A 21,104-nucleotide genomic window follows, 5' to 3' on the forward strand; every position below is an offset into this window, starting at 1 on the left:
TCCTATACATATTTAAGGAAAAGTTTACTTTGTGACTACATTATTTTTGTTATTTTGTTTTGTTTCATAGGGTTATACCCTCTAAATGATAAAGCAAGTGGAGAAGAAAGTAATATTACATAGTTTAGACTTTAAAAATATTCTTTAAAATTAACATAGGCATTAGAAGAACAAGCTGCCCATCACCACTCATGTCACATAGGCAGGCCCTAGATGAAATGAAGAAGAATTGTGTTTTCCCAATAACAAAATGTTATGTGTAGGTTGTCATGAAGATGCAACTTCCTTACTCTGAGGAAAAATTCCCACTCATCATATATTAATAACTGAATGTTTGTACACATGCACACAAATGTGGCAGGTTTAGTTTTATATATTTATTGTTTTTATGTACAGCGCTGTGCAAATCTACAGCACTATATCAATAATAATAATAATAATAATAATAAAGTACCTTACAGATTCTGTGAATGAACTCAGAGTTTCTCCTAAGCCTCAAGTGAGATTTTAAAAAAATGTTTTTGTGTAGCATGAAGTAGCAGAACTGATACAAAGATTGCAGGTTGCCAATAAAACATGTAAACTTTGTCTTCAGATCTCCTTATTCTCAAACGTATTTTGGTGATGGGAATTATCTGACTTTTGCGTAACTGCTTGTTGAGACAAATTTTATTAGAGAGAGTAAATTAATATTAGGAAGCCCAATTTTTTCCAGGGTCATTTGATATAGAATTGTGATTTGGATGTGAATATTTAATAATTTAATTCTGTATATTTTAAACAAAATGAATGGTAAAATTGTTGCTTCCTCAGTTATCACCCTTTTCTTCACAGAATGGAGAAGGTTAAAGCAGCTGGGTTGTATTGTATTCTCCTGCATTGCCTGCAAAATAATCTAGGTCCCCTCGTATTGTGTTAAAATCCACTCCATGGCAGTTAGCAGTAAAAGGGACCTTGCACCAGTAGTGTTCTCCTACATGATGTTTAGTATTATGCCCGATTATATACCTAAATAGTGATGTTTTGCACAATTAGTTGGAGGTTACTTAAGAGAAGGTTACTATAGCTGTAAGAGATGTTCAGAACATTTTAACCACTTACATAATCTGTTTTTGGAACTTGAGACTGAGCACAGCACCTCCCTCTTCCAACCACTTCTCTGTTTCCTTATCCATCTTTAATGTAATCTTGTAATGGCATATTTAAAAATTGGCATAGCAGGAGAAGTGACAGGAGTACAGAAACCACAAATCAATATCAGTTGTAAGTGGTTCATGTTGATGGATTCTTGAACAATGCTTGCATGGTTAATGTGGTCGGAGACAGCCCAAGGAATAGAATTTCGTGTCTATCATTGTTCACAACAGCTTTCACTAACCTATTGTCTTCTAGATATCTTTTATATAAGAACTCTAAAGATATGAAAGTTTAGACCCAATACATCTGGAAGGTACCAAGTTGGTGAAAGTATGGTTTTCACCCAAAAAGGCTGATGAGTTTTATAAGTTTTACTAAATAATTGTTTTACTGTCTGGCTTCTAAACACCCTCTAAATTCTCAACAAAGTATATCCACATATAATGTAATATTGTGACATATTCATGGCTTACAACTGAGGAAGAAACTTACAGTCACTCAGTCCAACAATTTCTACAGCATCATTATTAGGAAGGAGGTCATTATGTAAGCAGTTATAATTGCTTTTTTCGTGTTTATCTTGTTTTCCTGGTAGGTCCTAATCCAACTCAGAAGGTGGGATTTGAAAATACAATTTTTCCACTTCCATTAACTAGATCATAGAACTTTTGAGTACTTACTAGTCACTAACAGTGAGGCTAAACAGGCCTTTTAGGCTGACACTGCCCTTATGCCAGACATGATTTACACTCTGTATGTGTAATGAGTTCTTTCACCAAAGCCTTCCTCTGATACAGGGCTAGGCAACCTGCGGCCCGCGGGCCGGATGCAGCCCGGTGAGGCCTTGGGATCGGCCCCAGCCTGGTCTTGCCGCCGATTGCCGCCGGGGCCTTTAGGAGGCAATTGTCTATAGAAGCCTCAGAAACATGCATTTATCTAATTTTTTTAAAAAATATTTAATTATTTATTTTTTGGCTTCGGCCCCCCAGTTGTCTGAGGGACAGCAACCTGGCCCCCAGCTCAAAAAGGTTGCCTACCCCTGCTTATATTCAGTCTTTCAATAGAGTCTTGTATTCCTGGACTGACTCTGAAATTTATTGACTTTTAATTTTTTTTTAACTATGAAGACTACTTTCTGGAAAAACTATGGGGTCATGCAGATGGGGTGAAAGGAGAGACCAGAGGCTGCTCCTACCCCAATTGGCATGGGGCCGTGGAGACCACATGGTCCCAGTCTCAATTCAGACTGCCGCCACATTCCCAAATGCGATGACAGCAAAGAGCGGACCTTCTCTACTCCTTTTCTGGCCGGTTTTTCCTAAAAGTTGGCAGTTTTAGCCCATCTGCGTCGATAAACTGTGAATAAATAAGATTGAGTTTGTGCCTATCTATCTATCTATCTATCTATCTATCTATCTATCTAGATCTATCATACTAACTGACAAAACATAGGCTATCATATTTTGAACATATAATTAGAAGAGAGGACTCATTAGAAAAAACAGTAACGCTGGGAAAGGTGGAGGGAAGTAGAAGGAGATGAAGGCAGCAGGCTAGATGGATGGATTCCATTAAGGAGGTGACAGATATGAATTTGCAGAAACTAAGCAGAGCAATAGAGGATAGGAAGTCTTAGAGATATCTTAACCACAGGGTTGCTATGGATCGAGATTGATTCAAAGACAGTTAACAACAACAACAAAGGGACTTTCCTTCGCCCTTTCTCTCTCCTTAGGACAAAAGAAATGTCAGGAGGTTCTCCCTGAATGATATGCAGTTTGGCACAGTTGAGGGCATTAGGATCTGATGACAGCTCTGCTATGCACAAGTGGAAATTATTTCTGCTCACACACAAATGGTTGACTTGGCATCCAAGCTGTTAATATGTCTCTTCTTGTATTGTTTCCATGCAGTGAAAGAAAATTATTGTTTATCATTGACTTTTTTCTCTCAGTAAAAAGCACTATACATTGTCTGAAGTGAAATTTAAAATAATTTGTGAATTACAAAGTGTCTTCTGTGGTCTCTGCTTAGTCTAATATGGTGCTGACTTCTCACCAAACAGAGCTCAGGAGATTTCAATTCCTAATATAATCAGTATATTATTGATAATTAAGACTGGGATATTAGTGGACATGACAAAAGACACAGTGAAAATATAATGCTAGCACAATGCAGCATACTGTCCTGTTTCTTCATTGGGAAAAGACAACCCTGCCCTATAAACCAAACCAAATTGTTCCATGAAGAAAAATATGTCCATACAGGAAACTGCTTTAGTGGAGAAATTTGTTCCAAAGATGAAGTTTTAAGAACGTGAGGTAAGGCTGAAAGAACTAAGACAAACCCTCTTAACAGCTGCTTTTCTCATTCCTCTTTCTGTTGAACCCTTCAATAATATTCCAGCACTCTCCCCTTTTACCAGCTCTAACGACTGTGCTGTATTCCTATGACGTGATTCCTGCTACCCTTCCATAGCTCTGAAAGATGTTAGCTTACATCTTGTGTCTACTAAATAAAATTTATCAATTCTTTCACATGTGCAAAATCTGAACTCAGCTGAATAAGTACAACTCTTTTCTGTATTTTTGTTGTGTGAGTGAGCAAGACAGAATGCAAAATGTGAGGTGTTTACTTGCATGTATTAGTGTAAGAATGCTGTTGAAATGTTGGAAGTGGGGGAGTGACAATCTGCTGAAATATCCTGTAAAAGTGAATAGGCATTTTAGTTACTAGTGAGTATCCAAGCATAAATTAAAAAATGTAAAAATACATTAATAAAAATATTTATATCCATGCTGTGGATATCCATGCTATTTAATTGGACAATTGAAAACTGTCATTTTAAAAATGATGTTGCCTGTTCTAGACCACATCTATTCTAAAAACATTTATCATAAGTGTACTTATTCCTTTCACTCATAAGTTCTACAATAAGCAATCAACCTTCTGGCAGCCATTTTTAATACTAACACATGTCATTTATTTGAATTTATTTGAATACATGTCATGTATGTATTCTTTAAAACATGTTTAGCAACCTTGAGCAACAATTTGCTAGTAATTTTGTGGGAGAATATTTCTTTTAAATGTATAACACAGAAAAGCATCATTCTTTTTGTGACATTGATGTTATTCTTGCTCCTCAATTCTTTTCAGATGTGATTTTGAAGACACTGCTCAATATCGTGCTTCCGCTATGAATGTCAAGGGAGAGCTGTCAGCCTATGCATCTTTGGTGGTCAAGAGTATGTTTATCACAAATGCATTCTTCAAATTGTTTTGGTATTACATGCTAAAAATTACATGCTTAAGACCACAGGACCGTTTCCAAAGACTTTTGCCCTTTTCTTCCCTAGGATACAAGAAAGGAGAATTTGATGAAAGTTTTTTTCATGCGGGAACTGTCACACTCCCTTTGAGCTGTAAGTTAATAATTGATCAGATTCTATATGAGTAAGCCCAAGAAAGTGATTTAGTAGCATCTGGTTTTAGAAGTTTTAATTATCTCTTTTCAGGAGCCTGAGCAGTGAGAGACAGGCAGCAGAAACAGGAAACTCTTCTGTAATTTTAATGGCTAAGTTCCAAAAGTGGACATCCACTGACAGAAACAGATTTGTCTGTGCATCCTTAGTACTGTACAGTATTTTCTCGAGCTGGCTGGGAAATACTTCAGAGCAAAGTTTTGGGTAGCAAAGAGGACATGGGAAGGAGAGAAAGAAAAATGTCTGTTGCGATGCTCTATGGGAGGGGGGGAAATGGTGAAGCTGCTTCCAGGCATTTTAAACAACATGTCTTAAAATACTATCTTATGATAAGCATTTCAAATGTATTTTGGTTGTTCTTGGAAAGGACGGCTCACTTTTGTCTCTTTGTAAATAATCTTCAGTCATGCAGCTTGTGGCCTTCCATTCTGATTCTGATTTTATTCTGATAGTAGACTTTTAGGTTAAGACTAGCTAGGCAAAGTATTTTTTCACTTTTCTAATTCATTCTAGCTTTTGGCATTCTCTGGCATCTGTGCTCTACAGGGAGATTAAATTTTCTGATAATAATAAAAATCCTATAAATTGGTGTGGGAGGAAGTTAAAACCTAGTCAAATTTTGAGCCATAATGCTCTACTCCTAGTGCAATGGACCTTCCAGTAGGGCAGTAAAACAAATGGCTAGTTTTGTTGGCAGAAAATCTGTTTGCACTACATAGTCTTTCTTTCTGGGCATAGCTATCACAAGATAGCTGAAGACAGAGAAAATCACATATTGTACGCAGTTTAAAAAGCAGGAAACATGCATCCCAAGTTAGGTTTCACCAAAAGAATTACAGTTTGAATTTGCAGATCAGAGAAAGGATAACCAAACTTCTTTTTAGAATTTAGCCACTGCATTTGGGCGTTTAACCAATCACTATAAAGTCACTTCAAGTTCTGTATTTTTTGTGCAAACTGGAGAGGGATTACTGATATAAAAGCCATTTAGGTGCAGAACATATTAGTGCTCACAAGGCTTTAGGCAGAAAGTAGGAAATTCACCTGACATATTCGTGGGACACTTGGACATGAGTGCTACTTAAAAGATCAGGTTAGAAAAGGGTTGAATATGATTTTAGGCTTCTGCTATTTGGTTGTGAACATTTCTCCTACAATGAATGTGCCTATCTGTGTATGCCTATGTTTCTGTTGTTGTTGTTGTGTTCCTTCACATCATTTCTGACATAAGGCAATCCTAAGATGACCCTATCATGGGGTTTTCTTGGCAAGATTTGTTCAGAGGAGGCTTGCCACTGCTTCCCCTGAGGCTGAGAACATATGACTTTCCCAAGGTCAACCAGTAGGTTCTATGGCCAATCTGGGAATCGAACCCTGGTCTCACGGTCATGGTCAAACATTCAAACCACTAGTGGTGTCCCCATGCCTAGTGTCACCTGGTGTGTGGGGGGCCTGCCGGGGGGATGATGGCGGCTGAAAAAGTGTGCTTGCTTTGCTCCCCTGCTGTGGCAGCCTCCTCCTGAGGAGAGAGCCGGTGCCATGGCAGAGCCTGGCGAGATGTGCTTGCCCTTCACCTTCACTGCAGCAGTGATTTCCTCCTGAGGAGAGAGCTGCCACCACAACAAAGCTGGGAAGGAGAATTCACCCCTTCTCATCCTGGGGGGCCCAACCAAGTGTCACCCCTCTTCTGAGGTATCACCTGGTGCAGGATGAACCCCCCACACTCCCTTAGTGATGCCACTGGGCTTTTAATCTGTTTTTTGTTATTATTGCTAGCCTCTTTGAGCACCTTATTTGTCAGAAATGTAGAATATAGATTTAATGAATAAGCGACTCTCATTGGTAGATGATCTTTTGATTGAAGAAAAACAATATCAGAAATACATTGGAAGGATGCAGCTTTGGTGAAGGTAAAAGGCATAAGCATGTTTTCTTTTTCTTACAGATGGTGTTACTCCACATGGCTATGCTTCCAGGTTTGAGATCCATTTTGTGGATACATTTGAAGTTTCCTTTGGAAGAGAAGGTGAAACAATGAGTCTGGGCTGTACAGTTATCATTCATCCTGACATTAAGCGTTTCCAGCCAGAAATCCAGTGGTACAAGAATGGTGAGTATGTGTGGCAAGACCAACTTTTTACTTAGAGCATTCATGTATGCATAGCCCGTTTCTGCGCTTATGCATTGTAGAGAAACATTGTGAAAAAGCCTGTGAAGGGAGGTGAAATGAGGTATGGCTGACTCCTACCCAAATACTGCCCTTTGTATTCTCAAACTTCATTGCCCAAACCCACTCTGACTCCACAGTCATCACCATCCACTGTGCAGGTACAAGATCTTTGCTCTCACTGAACACATGCCACAAGTTGATGCATGGAGACTGTATACAATAAATGACTGCATGCCTCTGCCAAAAATACTCCATATACTCTCATTGTTAATAATAATAATAATAATAATAATAATAATAATAATAATAATTTATGCGGTCACAGATCCATCAAAACTAATAAAATATATAATAACAGTTAAAAATTAAAAATTACAGAATATACTTTAAAAGCCAAATTAATTTTGTGAAACGGGGGAAAGAATTTACTTGCGTGTTCTTTGTGCAGAAAAAAAAATTTAGCCACTATCTCTGTAATGGACTAGTTTGTATTCTGTAGGACTGTGATAGTGAACCTATGGCACGCGTGCCAGAGATGGCATGGAAAGCCATTTTCCCGGGCATGCAGAGGGCAGGGAGGAGGAGGAAGAGGCACGCGCCTGTTCCTCCTGCTTCTTGGCCATCCCAAGCCTTCAGCTGCATCTCTGGAGGCAGCTGAATCCCAGGGCTGGTGTGGGAGAAGGAGGAGGAAGAGGCATTCGCCTGTTCCTCCACTTTCCAGACCCTCCCTGGGCTTCAGCTGCCTCACTAGAGGCAAGTGAATGCTGGGAATGGCACAGGGGGAGGAGGAGAAAGAGGTGCATGCCTATTCCTCCTACTCCCATGCCCTCCCCGGCCTTCAGCTGCCTCTCTGGAGGCAGCTGAAGGCTGGAGATAGCACAGGGGAAGGAGAAGGAAGAGGCACATAACACCCAGTACCAGAAGGCCTTTTGGTTTGGACATTTGGTCCCTAAAAGATTCATCATCACTACTGTAGGAGATGTTTCAAGTGCCAGTCCAAGCTCCTGTTAACTGACATCTACATATGAAAGAAGAATAGGATATAAAGTTTATATGTACAGCTGTCACTTGGGGCTTGTCTACATTGGTCCAAAATCCTGGACTTGCCCCCACTGGTGTCCTGGGACATGCTGTCGCCCCTTGTGGGAGGCAGAGCTACTGAGCAAGACAGGGGCAGGGCTTCCAACCTGGAAGGGACGGGCCTCTACGAGTAGGTACACCCTGCCCCTCCTTGTCGCTGCTCAATTTTCCACAGGAGAACTGGGCTGCAGAAGGAGCCAGACCGGCTGTGTGCACCACCCTGCCCCTCCTTGCTGCAGCCTGGTTCTCCCCTGAGGAAAACTGAGCCGTGGAAAGGAGGGGCATTGAAAGGAGGGGCATTCAACCCGACTCCTAGCTGTGGTGCCCCTCGCACTCCCACTTGCTGCTGCTCAGTTTTCCTCAGGGGAGAACTGGGCCATGGCAAGGAGGGGTGAGGTGCATGTACTCAGCCCAGCTCCTTGCTGTGGCCTGATTCTCCCAAGGCAAACTGAGCTGTGACAAGGAGGCGGGCCTAGTGCGCACACACACCCTACTCGTTGTGGCAAGGAGGCGTGGGGGCATGTATGCTTGGCCCAGCTCCTTGCTGCAGCCTGGTTTTCTCAAGGAAAACTGAGCTGTGCCAAGGAGAGGCAATGCAGGGGGCCCTGACCAGGTGTCAGCCCCCTTTGGGGTATCACCCGGCGCAGTTGGCAGCCCCCACATCCCTCCAGTAATGCTATTATCGCCCCCCTATCTACTATGATCTGTTTACATGACACAAGACCAGTTCTGTAGTGAGTCTTCTTCTTTGGTGTGGTAATCTGAATTAAAATAAGTTCTTTTTTATTCTGGAGTTCTCTGTAAAATGTTTTCTTGGCTGTTGCTATGATAGGACTTGATTTGGGTGGAGCCCTTCCATGTGATCGACCCCCCCTTCTTGATAGCATGGCTGGATGCCTCCTAGGGTTCTGCTGGGTGGAGTGCTTGGTTAGGGTGGCAATGGCAGCAGAAGACTAATCGGAGGAGGCAATAACAACATGGTCCAATTTACATGCAGGCTGTGGAACTGTGCAGACATGTGTGTTAGATCACTTCATTAACAATCGGCGTAGCTCTAATGTGTTGGATCTGGAGCAAATACTCCAGCCTGTGCGTAGAATATTTGTGCTGGTGCAGTCAAGCCTTTGATCAAGGAAATCTAATTGATTAATTGTGATTCACTGGTGTAGCAGTTTGTGTGTTGGACTATGACTCTGGAGAACAGGGTTCAATTCCCAGCTCAGCCATGAAAACCCACTGCATTATCTTGGGCAAGTTACACTCTCTTACCCTCAGAGGGAGGCAAAGGCAAATCTCCTCTGAACAAATCTTGCTGAGAAAACCCTGTGATAGATTCACCTTAAGGTCAGCATAAGTCGGAAGCAACTTGAAGGTACATGGTAACAACATCAAAGTCAAGCCCTTGATCAAGGAAACCTAACTGATTAATTGTGACTAATTATATGAGGCATATTTAATTAGCTATAAATCCCTAAGTCTATATATAATCGTACATGAATACAAAACTAGTTTTTGAGAAAGGTGCATTGTTTCTTTGTTTTCAGATGATGTATGCATGAACTACAGAAAGCAAAAGAGACATTTCCTCTCATGTATGAAAGAAGGGAGAAAGCCTCCTGTTACATGCTAATGGTTATCCAAATGAATTAACAAATTTATACTAATGCCATTCCCAGCTGAATCAGTCCAACATGACATCCTTGTTCATATTTATGTACAGTACTGGAGTGTTGTTTTTTAAGTAGCATGTTGCCACTGGTTCTTACTTTTTAAAAAGCACCACTGTTTGCTTTAAAAAAGGATTACAGGAGTCAGTGTGATGTAATGGTTTGAGTGTAGGATTAGAAGTCTGGGAAACCAGAATTTTCATATCTGCTCAGCCATGGAAGCCCACTGGGTGATCATGAGCATGTAACACTCACTCAGTTTTAGAGAAATGCAATGGCAAATCTTCTCTGAACAAATCTTTCCAAGAACACCCTATGACAAGGTTGCCATAAGTTAGAATTGACTTCAAGGCACATACCAATAACAGCACATTAATAGCAACTTGCTTTTTATTTATATTATTATTGTTGTTGCTATATTTTATTGTATACTTAGAAATAAAATGGACAAAAATGCCCCCCCCCAAAAACCCCATCATTATAGAAGTACATAGTAAAGATTATTCATTACCTGGAAGGGCATTACTGGTCATTAGGAGCCTTTAAATTTCAACAGTTACACATGCATAAAAGATTCTGTTTTGCTTCATCTCTTTCACTTGCAGGAGTTTTGATTACTCCATCAAAATGGGTCCAGATGCATTGGAGTGGAGAAAGAGCTACACTGACTCTGACTCATTCTAACAAAGAGGATGAAGGTCTTTACACCCTTCGTGTGGTGATGGGAGACTACTATGAACAGTATAGTGCTTATGTTTTTGTTCGAGGTAAGATTTAGTGGTAGTGGTGATGGTGGTTAAAACTTTCAGTAACATATATATGCACACATCTGAATGCATTAGCCTGAACACCCATACACAATATAAGCAATATGTTTTAATGTTTTGTTGAAAATAAGTTTTATTTTGCTAGACTGTGAAGATTATCACATGAGGGGAAAAGTGGGGAGTAAAAGGGAGAGACCGTGAAAGTAGTGTGATTGTGCCCAACCTTTTCAGATGATGTTGTCCTCATCCGGGACTGCTCTTGTGAAGAACCTGTCATGCTCTAGCAACAATTCAGTCACAGGGAACTACCGTGAATTAGTTTCCAACAGCCAGATTGAAGTGCGATTGAGCAGGTGCGAAAAGCAATCACACTTCAACTGCGATGTTGTGGGGGCATCCGGGGACATTTACCTACACTACAGATGCAGTGGATGATGGGACTCTTCCCAGCAGCCAGTTGCAAACAGCCCCTGCAACTATACTTGGTCCTGGTCGCATTGGCAAGATTTCTTCAACTGGAGGGGAAAAAACAAGCTACTGAGGACTTTAAACAATATGCTCTCAAAAGGGTCCTTTTTGTTGTTTTGTTTTGTTGTTTTGTTTGTTTGTTTTTTGGCAGATCAGCACTTTTCCAGACTTCCGCTCTATGTTGTTCCTCACCTTGTCATTTTCTTTCTGCCTGGGAGACACACACACACACATACACACAGAGGGACACACAACCTGGCACCTTCTCTCTACCCCTCAGATTCCCTTAAATGAAGACTGGGAAATTGTGACACTGCTCCTGTAAAGACCTATGGGGCGAGGAGGAGGAGGAGGAGATCCTCTCCACCCCCAAATATCATGCTGCACTTATTTGATCTCATTTTTTTCTGTCATTTTATTCTGTGCTTGATGGAAACATTAATGTCAGGCATGCGCTGTCATGCCAAAACACCACATGCACAAGACGATCACCCACATTGTACAAGCGATTCATTCATACATTTTCATTCTTGCGAAATTGTGTGACAGTGTGAAAATAACTAGCAGTATAGCACTTCTGTTGCACTTCCCTCCAAAAGCACAATTGTGGCTGAATTGGCCTTGGTGTGATAATCTCCTATGAGTAAGAGTCTTATTGCATGAGAAAAGAAAGCTGAAACAGAGTGGGAGAGTAGTGGCTTTCTCCATGCCTCTCTGCATGCCATTGTAACACGTCCGTTATCTTCCTGAAGGAGATAAATGTAAAAGTGTGCCTTTTGTCATGCTGGAAAAATCTGTTCAACAAAAGGCATGCTTTTACAACCATCTTCCTTGGGAAGAAAATGGAAATGTTAAGACAGCATGCAGAGAGACACAGAGAAAGCCATGGCTTTTCCACCCCATTTTGGCTTTCTTTTCTCATGTGATAAGGCACTTAGTGGTAGTGGAAATACTAAGCATGAAAGTACACTGTAGGAAAAGGAATTGGGTAAGATAAAGGAGAATAATTTCTTATACTTCTCATAAGAATCTTCAATATATAGGATAGGAAATTAGTGAAAAGGCTGTAAAAAGATGACATAAAATATTGTAGTCAGTACTAATCTTCCTCGTGCCTTAAAATTATCGTATTCTCCTTCTAAAAAAATTATGCTGATTTGTGGGAGAAACTGTCTACTCACTAGTCAAGAAAAGCTTTATTGCTGTTTTTTTAAGTATACAGACACTCAGTGGAATAAAAAGACAGGAGAAAGTCTACAGCTAACACCTAGTATAGAGGTTTAGTCATGCAGTCCTATACATGACTACTTGAAAGAAAAGATCCATTGAATTCAGTAAAATTTATTCAGGTAAGTGTGCAAAGGACTGCATTCTAATTTGTTTTGTTTACAATTAAGAGGTACAAAGGTTAAGCATTTTGAAAACTGAGAACACTGATGCTTTCTAACGTGAAGGGGAAAGGTTTTATAAAGCTCTAATAGAATTCTCATGGGTTATTTGAGCAATTTTTGCTGATTTAGTTGCACCTGTTTTTGTGATACCACAAATAACCACCCCCTGGGATTTTTTTCAATAATTTGTGATCATGCCCACTGTGGTCTTGGTCCACAAGCGGACTGTTATCTGCATTTCCCTACATTCTGCTGAACAGGGCAAAGTGGCGCCATTCTGGGCTTAGTCAGAGAGCCAAGAATTTGGGTTGGCATTACTCTCTTCAGCTGCCTTCAGCAGCTGGGACTGATTTTAGAGTCACTTCATGAACCAGTGAAATGTGATGATACCAACACTTGTTCAAGAGACATTCAAGCACTTGTTGAGGATACTTTCTCTCCAAGAGAAATTACATTCATTGTTGAAAATTCTAAAAACAAAACAATTAAAGGAAATGAAAGCAAATATTAGTTATCCCACCCAACACCATCCTGTGCATGCTTACTTTGACATTAGTCTCACTGTATATATAGCATTTGCACCTATAAATTTAAATTAGAATTTCAAACAAATAGTGCATTTTGCCTCCAGGAGATGATAATTCTGTATGGATTCTGGTATATTTGATCTTACTGTGGTTATTGCATGTTACAAGGCACAGGTCTCATCCATATGTTTGTGTCATAATATTAATATTGGGAGAAGGGAATGTTTCAAGGAGAATATTAGTCGGCAGAAAGGACCTTTATCTTTCTTTGCAATTTTACCATTTTCTATCATGGAAATATTATAGTAGGAACAGTTGAAATTGTTTAATTATTTTCATTTTTTTAAAAAGCTATCTACACATGCACAATTATTTTAAAAAGCATGATATATATACAGTCCTGACCAGCCATTTCTCCTAATGTATGGATTTCTGTACATGATTTTCTCTGCTGTATGACTTCTCATATCCATTTTTGAATACATTGTAAAATATAGGTAAAAGTAAAAATTGCAAGGTAATTTTTTCAGGTCTCCACTTTCATTCTGAAAGTGCAAATGAAGTTGTTTGTAATGTAATGCAAACTAAACAAATTTCTCCCTAATCCCTAGATTTACAAAACTATTAGAAAGAAAAAATTTCCTCCCCTGCCATATTCCATTTCACAGCATTTGACCCACCAGCCACTCTGGATTAGGGAGACAATACCATGAGAGACAGTGTAATACAGTGATTAGAGTGCTAAAGCAGGACTGAGAAAATCCAGGTTCAAATCCCCACCTGGTCATAAAGCTTATTGTGCAATTTTGGACACACCATTATTAGTAAGACTAATCTATCTTGCGTGTTTACAGTACAGTAATGATTAAATTAGTATGTGATGCTGCTTTTCTCTATAAGCCTTAATGAGGCTATGCTTTTAGTGCTTCTACCATTCAGTCAATATTCTTTATTTTTAAAACTATTGATTATTTAAAATTATACCAACAGTGCTTCCAATTTTGATGCTCGCAGAGACATATTTTGCCATATTTAAAACTAGTCATTACTGGTTGCTCAGCTTTGTAAAACATGTTTCTCCCTCCATATAGATGCTGATGCAGATATGCCAGGAGCCCCTGGTTCTCCACTGGATGTGAAATGCCTGGATGCTAACAAGGATTATGTCATCATCTCTTGGAAACAGCCAGCTATTGATGGTGGAAGTCCCATCTTGGGATACTTCATTGATAAGTCAGTATTTACACCATGCTGCAATTACAACTAATCTCCATGACAATGTGACCTTAAACATCTCTTATTCTGGAAAAATATCTATCTTCTTTCCTGATGTCTTGTCAAGTGGTGGGCAGACTGCAGGTCTGTGAAATCTATTCTTAAAACAACACAGAAATCTACAAACCAGAACTGGGTGGAAAAGCAATGGAATTCTGGGATGAGGGATTTGTTTTGTGTTGTTGTTGTTTGATGTTGTGTACCTTAAAGTGGTTTCTGACCCTAAGGCCACCCTATCATGGGTTTTTAATAATAATAATAATAATAATAATAATAATAATAATAATAGTGATGATGATGATGATGATAATATTACTGTGTTTAACAATGGGGTGTCTAAAATCGTTCCTTATGTACTGCAATGTACAAATTGATTTAATCCTGTAGGTCCAAATATGAGTGTATCTGCACTAAAGAGTTATAGAACCTTGATACCAGTTTATGTATCATGGCTCCATCCTACAGAATCCTGAGATTTGTAGTGTGATGAGTTGCTTAGAACTCTTCGCTTGAGAGCTGTACTCTTTTAAAGCAGTCCATTAGCAGAGAATTCCATGTACCTTAGCTTACCAAACTGCAAATGCCAGGATGAAGTCATGACAGAGTGGTATCAAAGTGATAAACCATGCACTCTATACACACTCTTAATTAACTTATGAAATTCACTGTCATGTGATCTGGTGATAGATTGAAAAAAAGATAAGAAGGAGGAGATGTCCATCAGTAGTTATCAGCTCTGGTAAAGGCGGTATCAAACTGCAATAACTGAATAATGGAGATACATTCCTACATTCTGCCTACCCTTGGTCAAGTTAACTTATGGTCAGAAGTGAGTTTTTGCAAATACTGCTGTGGCACGCTCATAAAAATGTCAAGAAACTACTGTATGCTTAATAATAACATGTTTGATACTTTTTCCTCTGTGTGCTCATTCTTTGTGTAAATATCGAAGCAAAGCACTACGCTCAAGTAGGGCTCTCTTTGCATAATTGCCCTTTCTCACATTCTTGGCTCTATGTGTAGAAACCAGGCCTGTGCTACTGAAATAATCTTCTTCTTTTCTCCATGCTTAAAATGTAGTTGTGGAGAAGAAAGTATGAAAATTGCAATGTCACAATATTTATAAACTTGAATGCACAAAATTTTATTTAGGTAATCTGAGGGAACTGGCTGATTTTAAAAATGAGAAAGACCCAGTTCCTGTTCTTTCCAATTTTATATTGGAAATGGACACAGATTTTGTTTATCCCAGAATATTTTCAGATAGCTCCCAGTACAATCAGAAAATTTTTATGCCATCTCCCCCATGTCAGTTTGTTTTAACTCAATATATTTCAGAGGGAGGAACTGCTAAAACCACCTCTCAGTATTCTTTGCCTAAAAAAAATCCTGTGAAATTCATGGGGTCACCACAAGTTGACAGGCACCTTGGAGGCCCGTACACACACACAAAATCAGAAAGCACAATAACAAAATTTAGGACTTTTCCACCAGTCTGGATGTGCCCAGTGAGAGCCACTTCAAACATGAATGCTCAGAAGCCTAATTTGCAGAAGAAAGGGACAGAGGGGCTTGACAGACCAGCATTATACTCCGGCATAAGGATGGTGTCAAGGTGTGGTGTATGCACGCTGCCCACCCCAACTCTGCCAGCGTATCTCTGGATATGAGTTGTGTCAAAGAGGTGTGCTACAGTCAACACTGCATGAGAATGTAGCTGGAGATATTTGGGTGTATATTCAGAATTTACCTGAGTTAGTAAAAAGGTTTTTCTTTTCCTCTCCTCATCCTCAGATGTGAAGTTGGCACTACTCGCTGGTCCCAGTGCAATGAAACTCCAGTGAAGTTTGCACGCTTTCCTGTCACAGGCTTAATAGAAGGACGCTCCTATGTATTCCGAGTCCGAGCTGTGAACAATGCTGGAATAAGCATACCATCTCGTGTTTCAGAGCCTGTGGCAGCACTAGATCCTGCTGATAGGGCTAGGCTTAGAAGTAAGCACCTTTATAATAGATTTCCTCAAGATGTTTTAATCTTTAATTTTGGAAAGATAAGCAAGGTGAAAGTGCAAGAACTTTCCAGTAGAGGGAGTAGCCATAAAGCAAACCCTTCATCATTCAAAGTTGGATTTGTTAACAATGATAACAAAAAAACTCTTGTTATGTTTCTCATTATTCACCGCTGCTTGGATATCTTCACTTGAAATATCCAGCATAGGAACCAGAACTGGAATAGTCTCCATGATGAAGCTTAAACAAATCATTTCATGCTGAGAAGGAACACATTTTCAATAAGATGTTTATGTTGTGATATACTTAGAATAATGTTTTAGCCATCCCCATTGATTATCTTGTCTCAAACCACTCCTGACAGATAGGCTGTCAATATCTTAGCATCATACTCAAAAGAATCTTTCTAACTGTGATAATGGAATTTGTCTGAATAATTAATGTGTCTCTTAAGGATCTATATCATGCTGGAGCTCTAACCTAAAATTAGATTAGAAATTATCTCTGTCTTTTTGGCCTGGTTAGGATTGATATAGTGCTAGAGAATTCTCTGTGAATTTTCATATGTTCAAAGACTTTTACAAGATACCAAGGGAATCGTTTTCTCTATTGTTTTTGGCCTCTCCCCCCTTCAAAAAAAATCTAGTTGTGATACACAAGGTTCACTGTTCATTTTTATGGGAATAAGATTGCCAGGTCAGGATAGTGTTATGCCCTGAGATTTCAGCACCAAAACATCAGACCAGAGACCACCCATTGTGATGTCACAGGAAACAGGTCCTGGTAATGTTATAGGGTCAATACATGGTGATCTTATAAAGCACAATGTCTAAAGCATCAGTCACAGTTACATAAAATATGTTACTCCAAGAAAAAATACCAAGTCTAATACATAAGGAAAATATATATATTTACAGACTTCTCAGGGCAGTGCCTGAAGGAAGTAGGTCCTTAGATCACAGAACCAGTTGAAATGTATATTGAAAAAGTATATGCTCACATGTGGAACCTTAAAACTTGAATTCAGTTTTGTAAAGACTATAAACGTAATTCTAATGGACAATAGAGTTTGCTGACAGCCATCAGATGTAGTAATCCACTTGCACAGTCGACCCTTAGTATCCACGGGTATTCTGTCTCAGACTCCCCCTGTCAATACAAAAAAACATAGGAACTCAAGTCCTATGGTTTTCAATGACACCACATGCAGCCTTTAGAGATAAATATCTGCTATCTGCGAATGTTTACATTTGCAGATGGCAAGTCTGTGGTTGGGGCGGGAAGGCAGTACAATTCAGCACATTCTGTTTTATTTATTGAAATACTGCTTCCATAGTCCTTTGTTAATATAGAATGTTTCAGATATAATTGCATTGCTTTGTTAGATAAGCCCTAGTCTGGTTGAACTCTGCTTCTGTTTCAGGTCACCCTTCTGCCCCCTGGACTGGACAGATTATTGTCACTGAGGAGGAGCCTACAGGTAAATTCCATGTTTTTATGAAAGCAGCTTGGTCTGCATTCTTTGTTACATTTGTTTGTTTTTAGACTTTGTTTGTGTTGCTGGTTTCAAATATTTTTTGGGGTGGCTTCCCTCATGAATATTTATTAGTTTTGTGTGATGACTGATTATTCTGTAGCTGTTTAAACTAATTATGAATATTGAATTTATACTAATGATGACTATTGAATTTTGACGATTGAATACTGAGTTTTGTAGCAGATTGTATGCCTCTATGTTAACAGACACCATTTGTGGAAATCATTTAGGGCTGGAATGATTTGATTAATTTTTTAAAAACTGTACATAAAGCAAGTGAAGGACGAAACAGACTGCCTCAAAGAGGCGGCTTGAAGACACCCCTGAGAAAGCTAGATTAGGGCCATGGCAACCGCACACTGCAGCCCCAATCTGCCCTTTTGCTGGCCCAAAAATAAATGGTAAATAGCTGCTCCTTTCTGCGCTGGCAAAAAGTCTGCTTTTTCACCTCACAACAGATGGAAGCCAGCTTTCAGGTGCTCCGGTAGCATGTGGCATGTAAATGCCATGCCACCAGAGTGCCCAGAAGCTGGCTCACATGTGGGCAGCCAGGCATTGTGAATCTGGGTTCCAGGTGGCTTCAGAGCATGCAGCGTCAAAATGCCATTCTCTGAAGCCACCCAGATGGTGACACAAAGGGGCGGTCTGTTTCGCCCCTTAAGTTCCCTAAACCTGTCTGGAGTATAATAAGGTGCTGACAGAACATCTTCCACCAGCACAGCCAGAAGGAGAGTGCTGCTCCTCTCCTGTGTAGCATCCAAAGAGTCTTTTTTTTTTCAACAGGAAGAGATCCAGTTGTTGACTTCTATATCACTTCCAGCAGAAAAATAATCCTTTCCTGGGCCTAAAACAGACCACAGGGGACTAAAAGTTTAGTGAAAATGCACACTACACACTTTAGGGAGTGTTTGCAGGCATTTTGAGGGGATATTCCCCACCCCACATTTTGCAGGGGTAATAATGGGCAGCCTTCCAGGGACCCTTATGAGATGGCCCCCTAATCCCTGACAGTTGACCACCCCAAATTAGATGTGTATTCTGGGATAAAAAAAACTAATAATGAGGAAGTCCATATTTATGTAGTTCAGTGATCTTGCATTATCCTTTTCCCCAAACCATTGTAATTGGAGAGTGCTGGTGAGATTTTTCCCTGGGCTGGAAGTTGGAGTTCGTTAGTGAGCAACCTTCCTCCTCTCCCCCATCAACATACCATGCATTATGTGGTGCTGTTGGAGCCGCACTGTCTGGATTTGTTGAAATTGTCATTTTCACCGGTTGGTCCAAATGCCTCTGAATCTGTACCAAACTATTCCAGATATGAATTGAACTAAGCCAATCAAATTCAGATCTGATGTGAACTGGTTCAAAATTCAAGTTTTGTCTGATTACAGAGCCCTAAATTTTATCTGCCAACCTCAGGTTGCTTGGCATCACAGAAACAAGCCTTACTAATAGTTAAAAGGCTTACCTACTGCATGTCTCTATTGTAGCTTTGGCTTAGTAATGTCAAATATTATAAATACCTTTTTTCCTTCACTCTTATTTTATACAGAAGGCATTGTTCCTGGATCACCTTTGGACCTTCATGTTACAGAAGCCACAAAGAACTATATTGTACTTAGCTGGAAACCTCCATATGAACGGGGTCATGAGGGTGTCATGTACTTTGTTGAGAAGGTAAAACCAAATTTACCTTACATTAATTTCCCCTTAGGTCCTTTTTTCTTCTCAGAATAAGAGCTTCAGCCTGCTGTATTTCTTATTTTGAACTATGTTTATTCCACAGCAAGTACAAAAATCATCAGATAATGTTCACTGCAATGAAGAATGAAGATTGCAGTGAACAGACAAGAAAGAACTGAATGGGTAGCAAGGACCTCCAAAGTAACCTCTCCCCCTGCACACACAATATTTTCATTTACTTACATTTACTTTTGTCATGAGCTGTTTATTTTGTGCAATACAGAGGATTCAGCTATAATTACAGTCTATAAAAATAAGAATTGTCAACAAATGAATAAGCTAATTGATTCTATTCTGGGAGACATCACATTAATTCTTCCAATTTGTAATTATTTTCTCCAATATATGTTACCTAATATTAAAGTATTAACTGTCTTGAGACAGGACTCAAGACAATTTGGAGGGAAAGGCAGAAAAAGTGATTGATTTTAGTAATTTTAGTAGTGTTAGACCCTGAGAGCTCTGTCAGTTGGCAGAAGATGCCTTCTCCACCTGGTTTTCCCAACTGCACTCTTTGGCTGCATCCACACTGAGAAATAATCCAGTTTGACACCACTTCAAGTATGCCATGGCTCAATGCTATGGAATTGTGGGAACTGTCATTTCTTATGGCACCAGAACACTCTGATAGAGAAGGCTAAATATCTCATAAAACTACAATTTCCAGAATCCCACAGCATTGAGCCAAGACAAAGTGACATCAGACTAGATTAATTTTGCAATGTGGCTGTAGTCTCCGTTTCCCCCAAAAGTTGCACCTGACAATGAGGGGACCTTCTTTGCTCTGCTCTCAGGTGATGCTTGTTATTGATTTGGTCTGAGTTCTCCCTTACCTATCAGCTTCCTCCATTCTACCAATCCCATTTGGGAGGAAACACAAATCACAAGGACTGATTTTGGGGGGAATACATGGAAGAAGTAGAAGAAGAAGCTGACAGGAAAGTACCTTTACAGAAACTCCTTTCTACCTGCAAATGTCAGATTCCAACCCTCTTTCCTTCTTCTTCATATTTATAAAATTTGACAAGATTTGATTAATGTCTACTTGCCTGCTTACTATCTTTTTAACTAACTCCATTATTCTGTAGCTTGTATAAATCTGTACAATAATGTTGATCATTCTTGTTGTTGGTAACAACATATTCTTCAGCAATTTAATTAAGGTAATAGTAGTAGTTCACAACTCTAGGGTGACAATTATATCTTTTTTCATTTCGATACTTTGCCTTCCCCACAACTTTCTTTTCTTACAATCCCAAGAGACAAGGAGAGGCAATGCTGTGGTTGCACAATTCCATTACCTACTTTCAGACATGTGTAAACAAATTAGACTTACTTTATTTTCGCAAAATAAGATATAGCTAAGAGAATACTAGAAACAAGAAGAGCGTTAATCACCCAAAATATGGACATTTTTGCTGCATTTGGCTAAAAGCAAGTTTGGCTCTCTTCAGACAGAACCTTCAGACACCATCACAAAATGGTACTCCTTTTTAGTTTAGTCATGAACCATCATGAAGCACTGTGACAGAATGATTTGCTTGCTTTTTGCTGGACAGCTGCACAGTTCCTTGCTGTGAGAGTTCTCTTTTGTCCAGTTTTAACATTTTGATTTTAGTGTGTTGCAGGAACTGAAAACTGGCAAAGAGTGAACACTGAGATCCCTGTAAAGTCCCCTCGCTTTGCACTTTTTGACTTAGCTGAAGGGAAGTCCTACCAGTTCCGTGTCCGCTGTTGTAATTCAGCTGGAATTGGTGAGCCTTCAGAAGCCACTGAAGCCACTGTGGTTGGTGACAAACTTGGTAAGTGTATAGTTGCAATCGGTATTTTCATTGGTAAATGCAAAAG

General features: G+C 39.6%; 1 protein-coding gene across 2 annotated transcripts in view; it reads left to right on the forward strand.

Annotated features, from left to right (window-relative positions):
* The window catches only part of LOC121917324 (myomesin-1-like), a 96,930-nt gene that overhangs the window by 37,954 nt on the left and 37,872 nt on the right, over positions 1–21,104 (forward strand). For both annotated transcript variants that reach the window (XM_042443210.1, XM_042443209.1), the window contains exons 7-15: positions 4,297–4,385; positions 4,497–4,562; positions 6,568–6,732; positions 10,145–10,306; positions 13,784–13,925; positions 15,762–15,961; positions 17,400–17,456; positions 19,066–19,190; positions 20,875–21,058. In XM_042443210.1, the coding sequence (XP_042299144.1) occupies positions 4,297–4,385; positions 4,497–4,562; positions 6,568–6,732; positions 10,145–10,306; positions 13,784–13,925; positions 15,762–15,961; positions 17,400–17,456; positions 19,066–19,190; positions 20,875–21,058 (1,190 nt within the window). The remainder of the gene's footprint in view (positions 1–4,296; positions 4,386–4,496; positions 4,563–6,567; positions 6,733–10,144; positions 10,307–13,783; positions 13,926–15,761; positions 15,962–17,399; positions 17,457–19,065; positions 19,191–20,874; positions 21,059–21,104) is intronic.

The sequence above is a fragment of the Sceloporus undulatus genome, unplaced genomic scaffold (assembly GCF_019175285.1).
Source record: "Sceloporus undulatus isolate JIND9_A2432 ecotype Alabama unplaced genomic scaffold, SceUnd_v1.1 scaffold_15, whole genome shotgun sequence".
Classification (NCBI taxonomy): Eukaryota; Metazoa; Chordata; class Lepidosauria; order Squamata; family Phrynosomatidae; genus Sceloporus; species Sceloporus undulatus.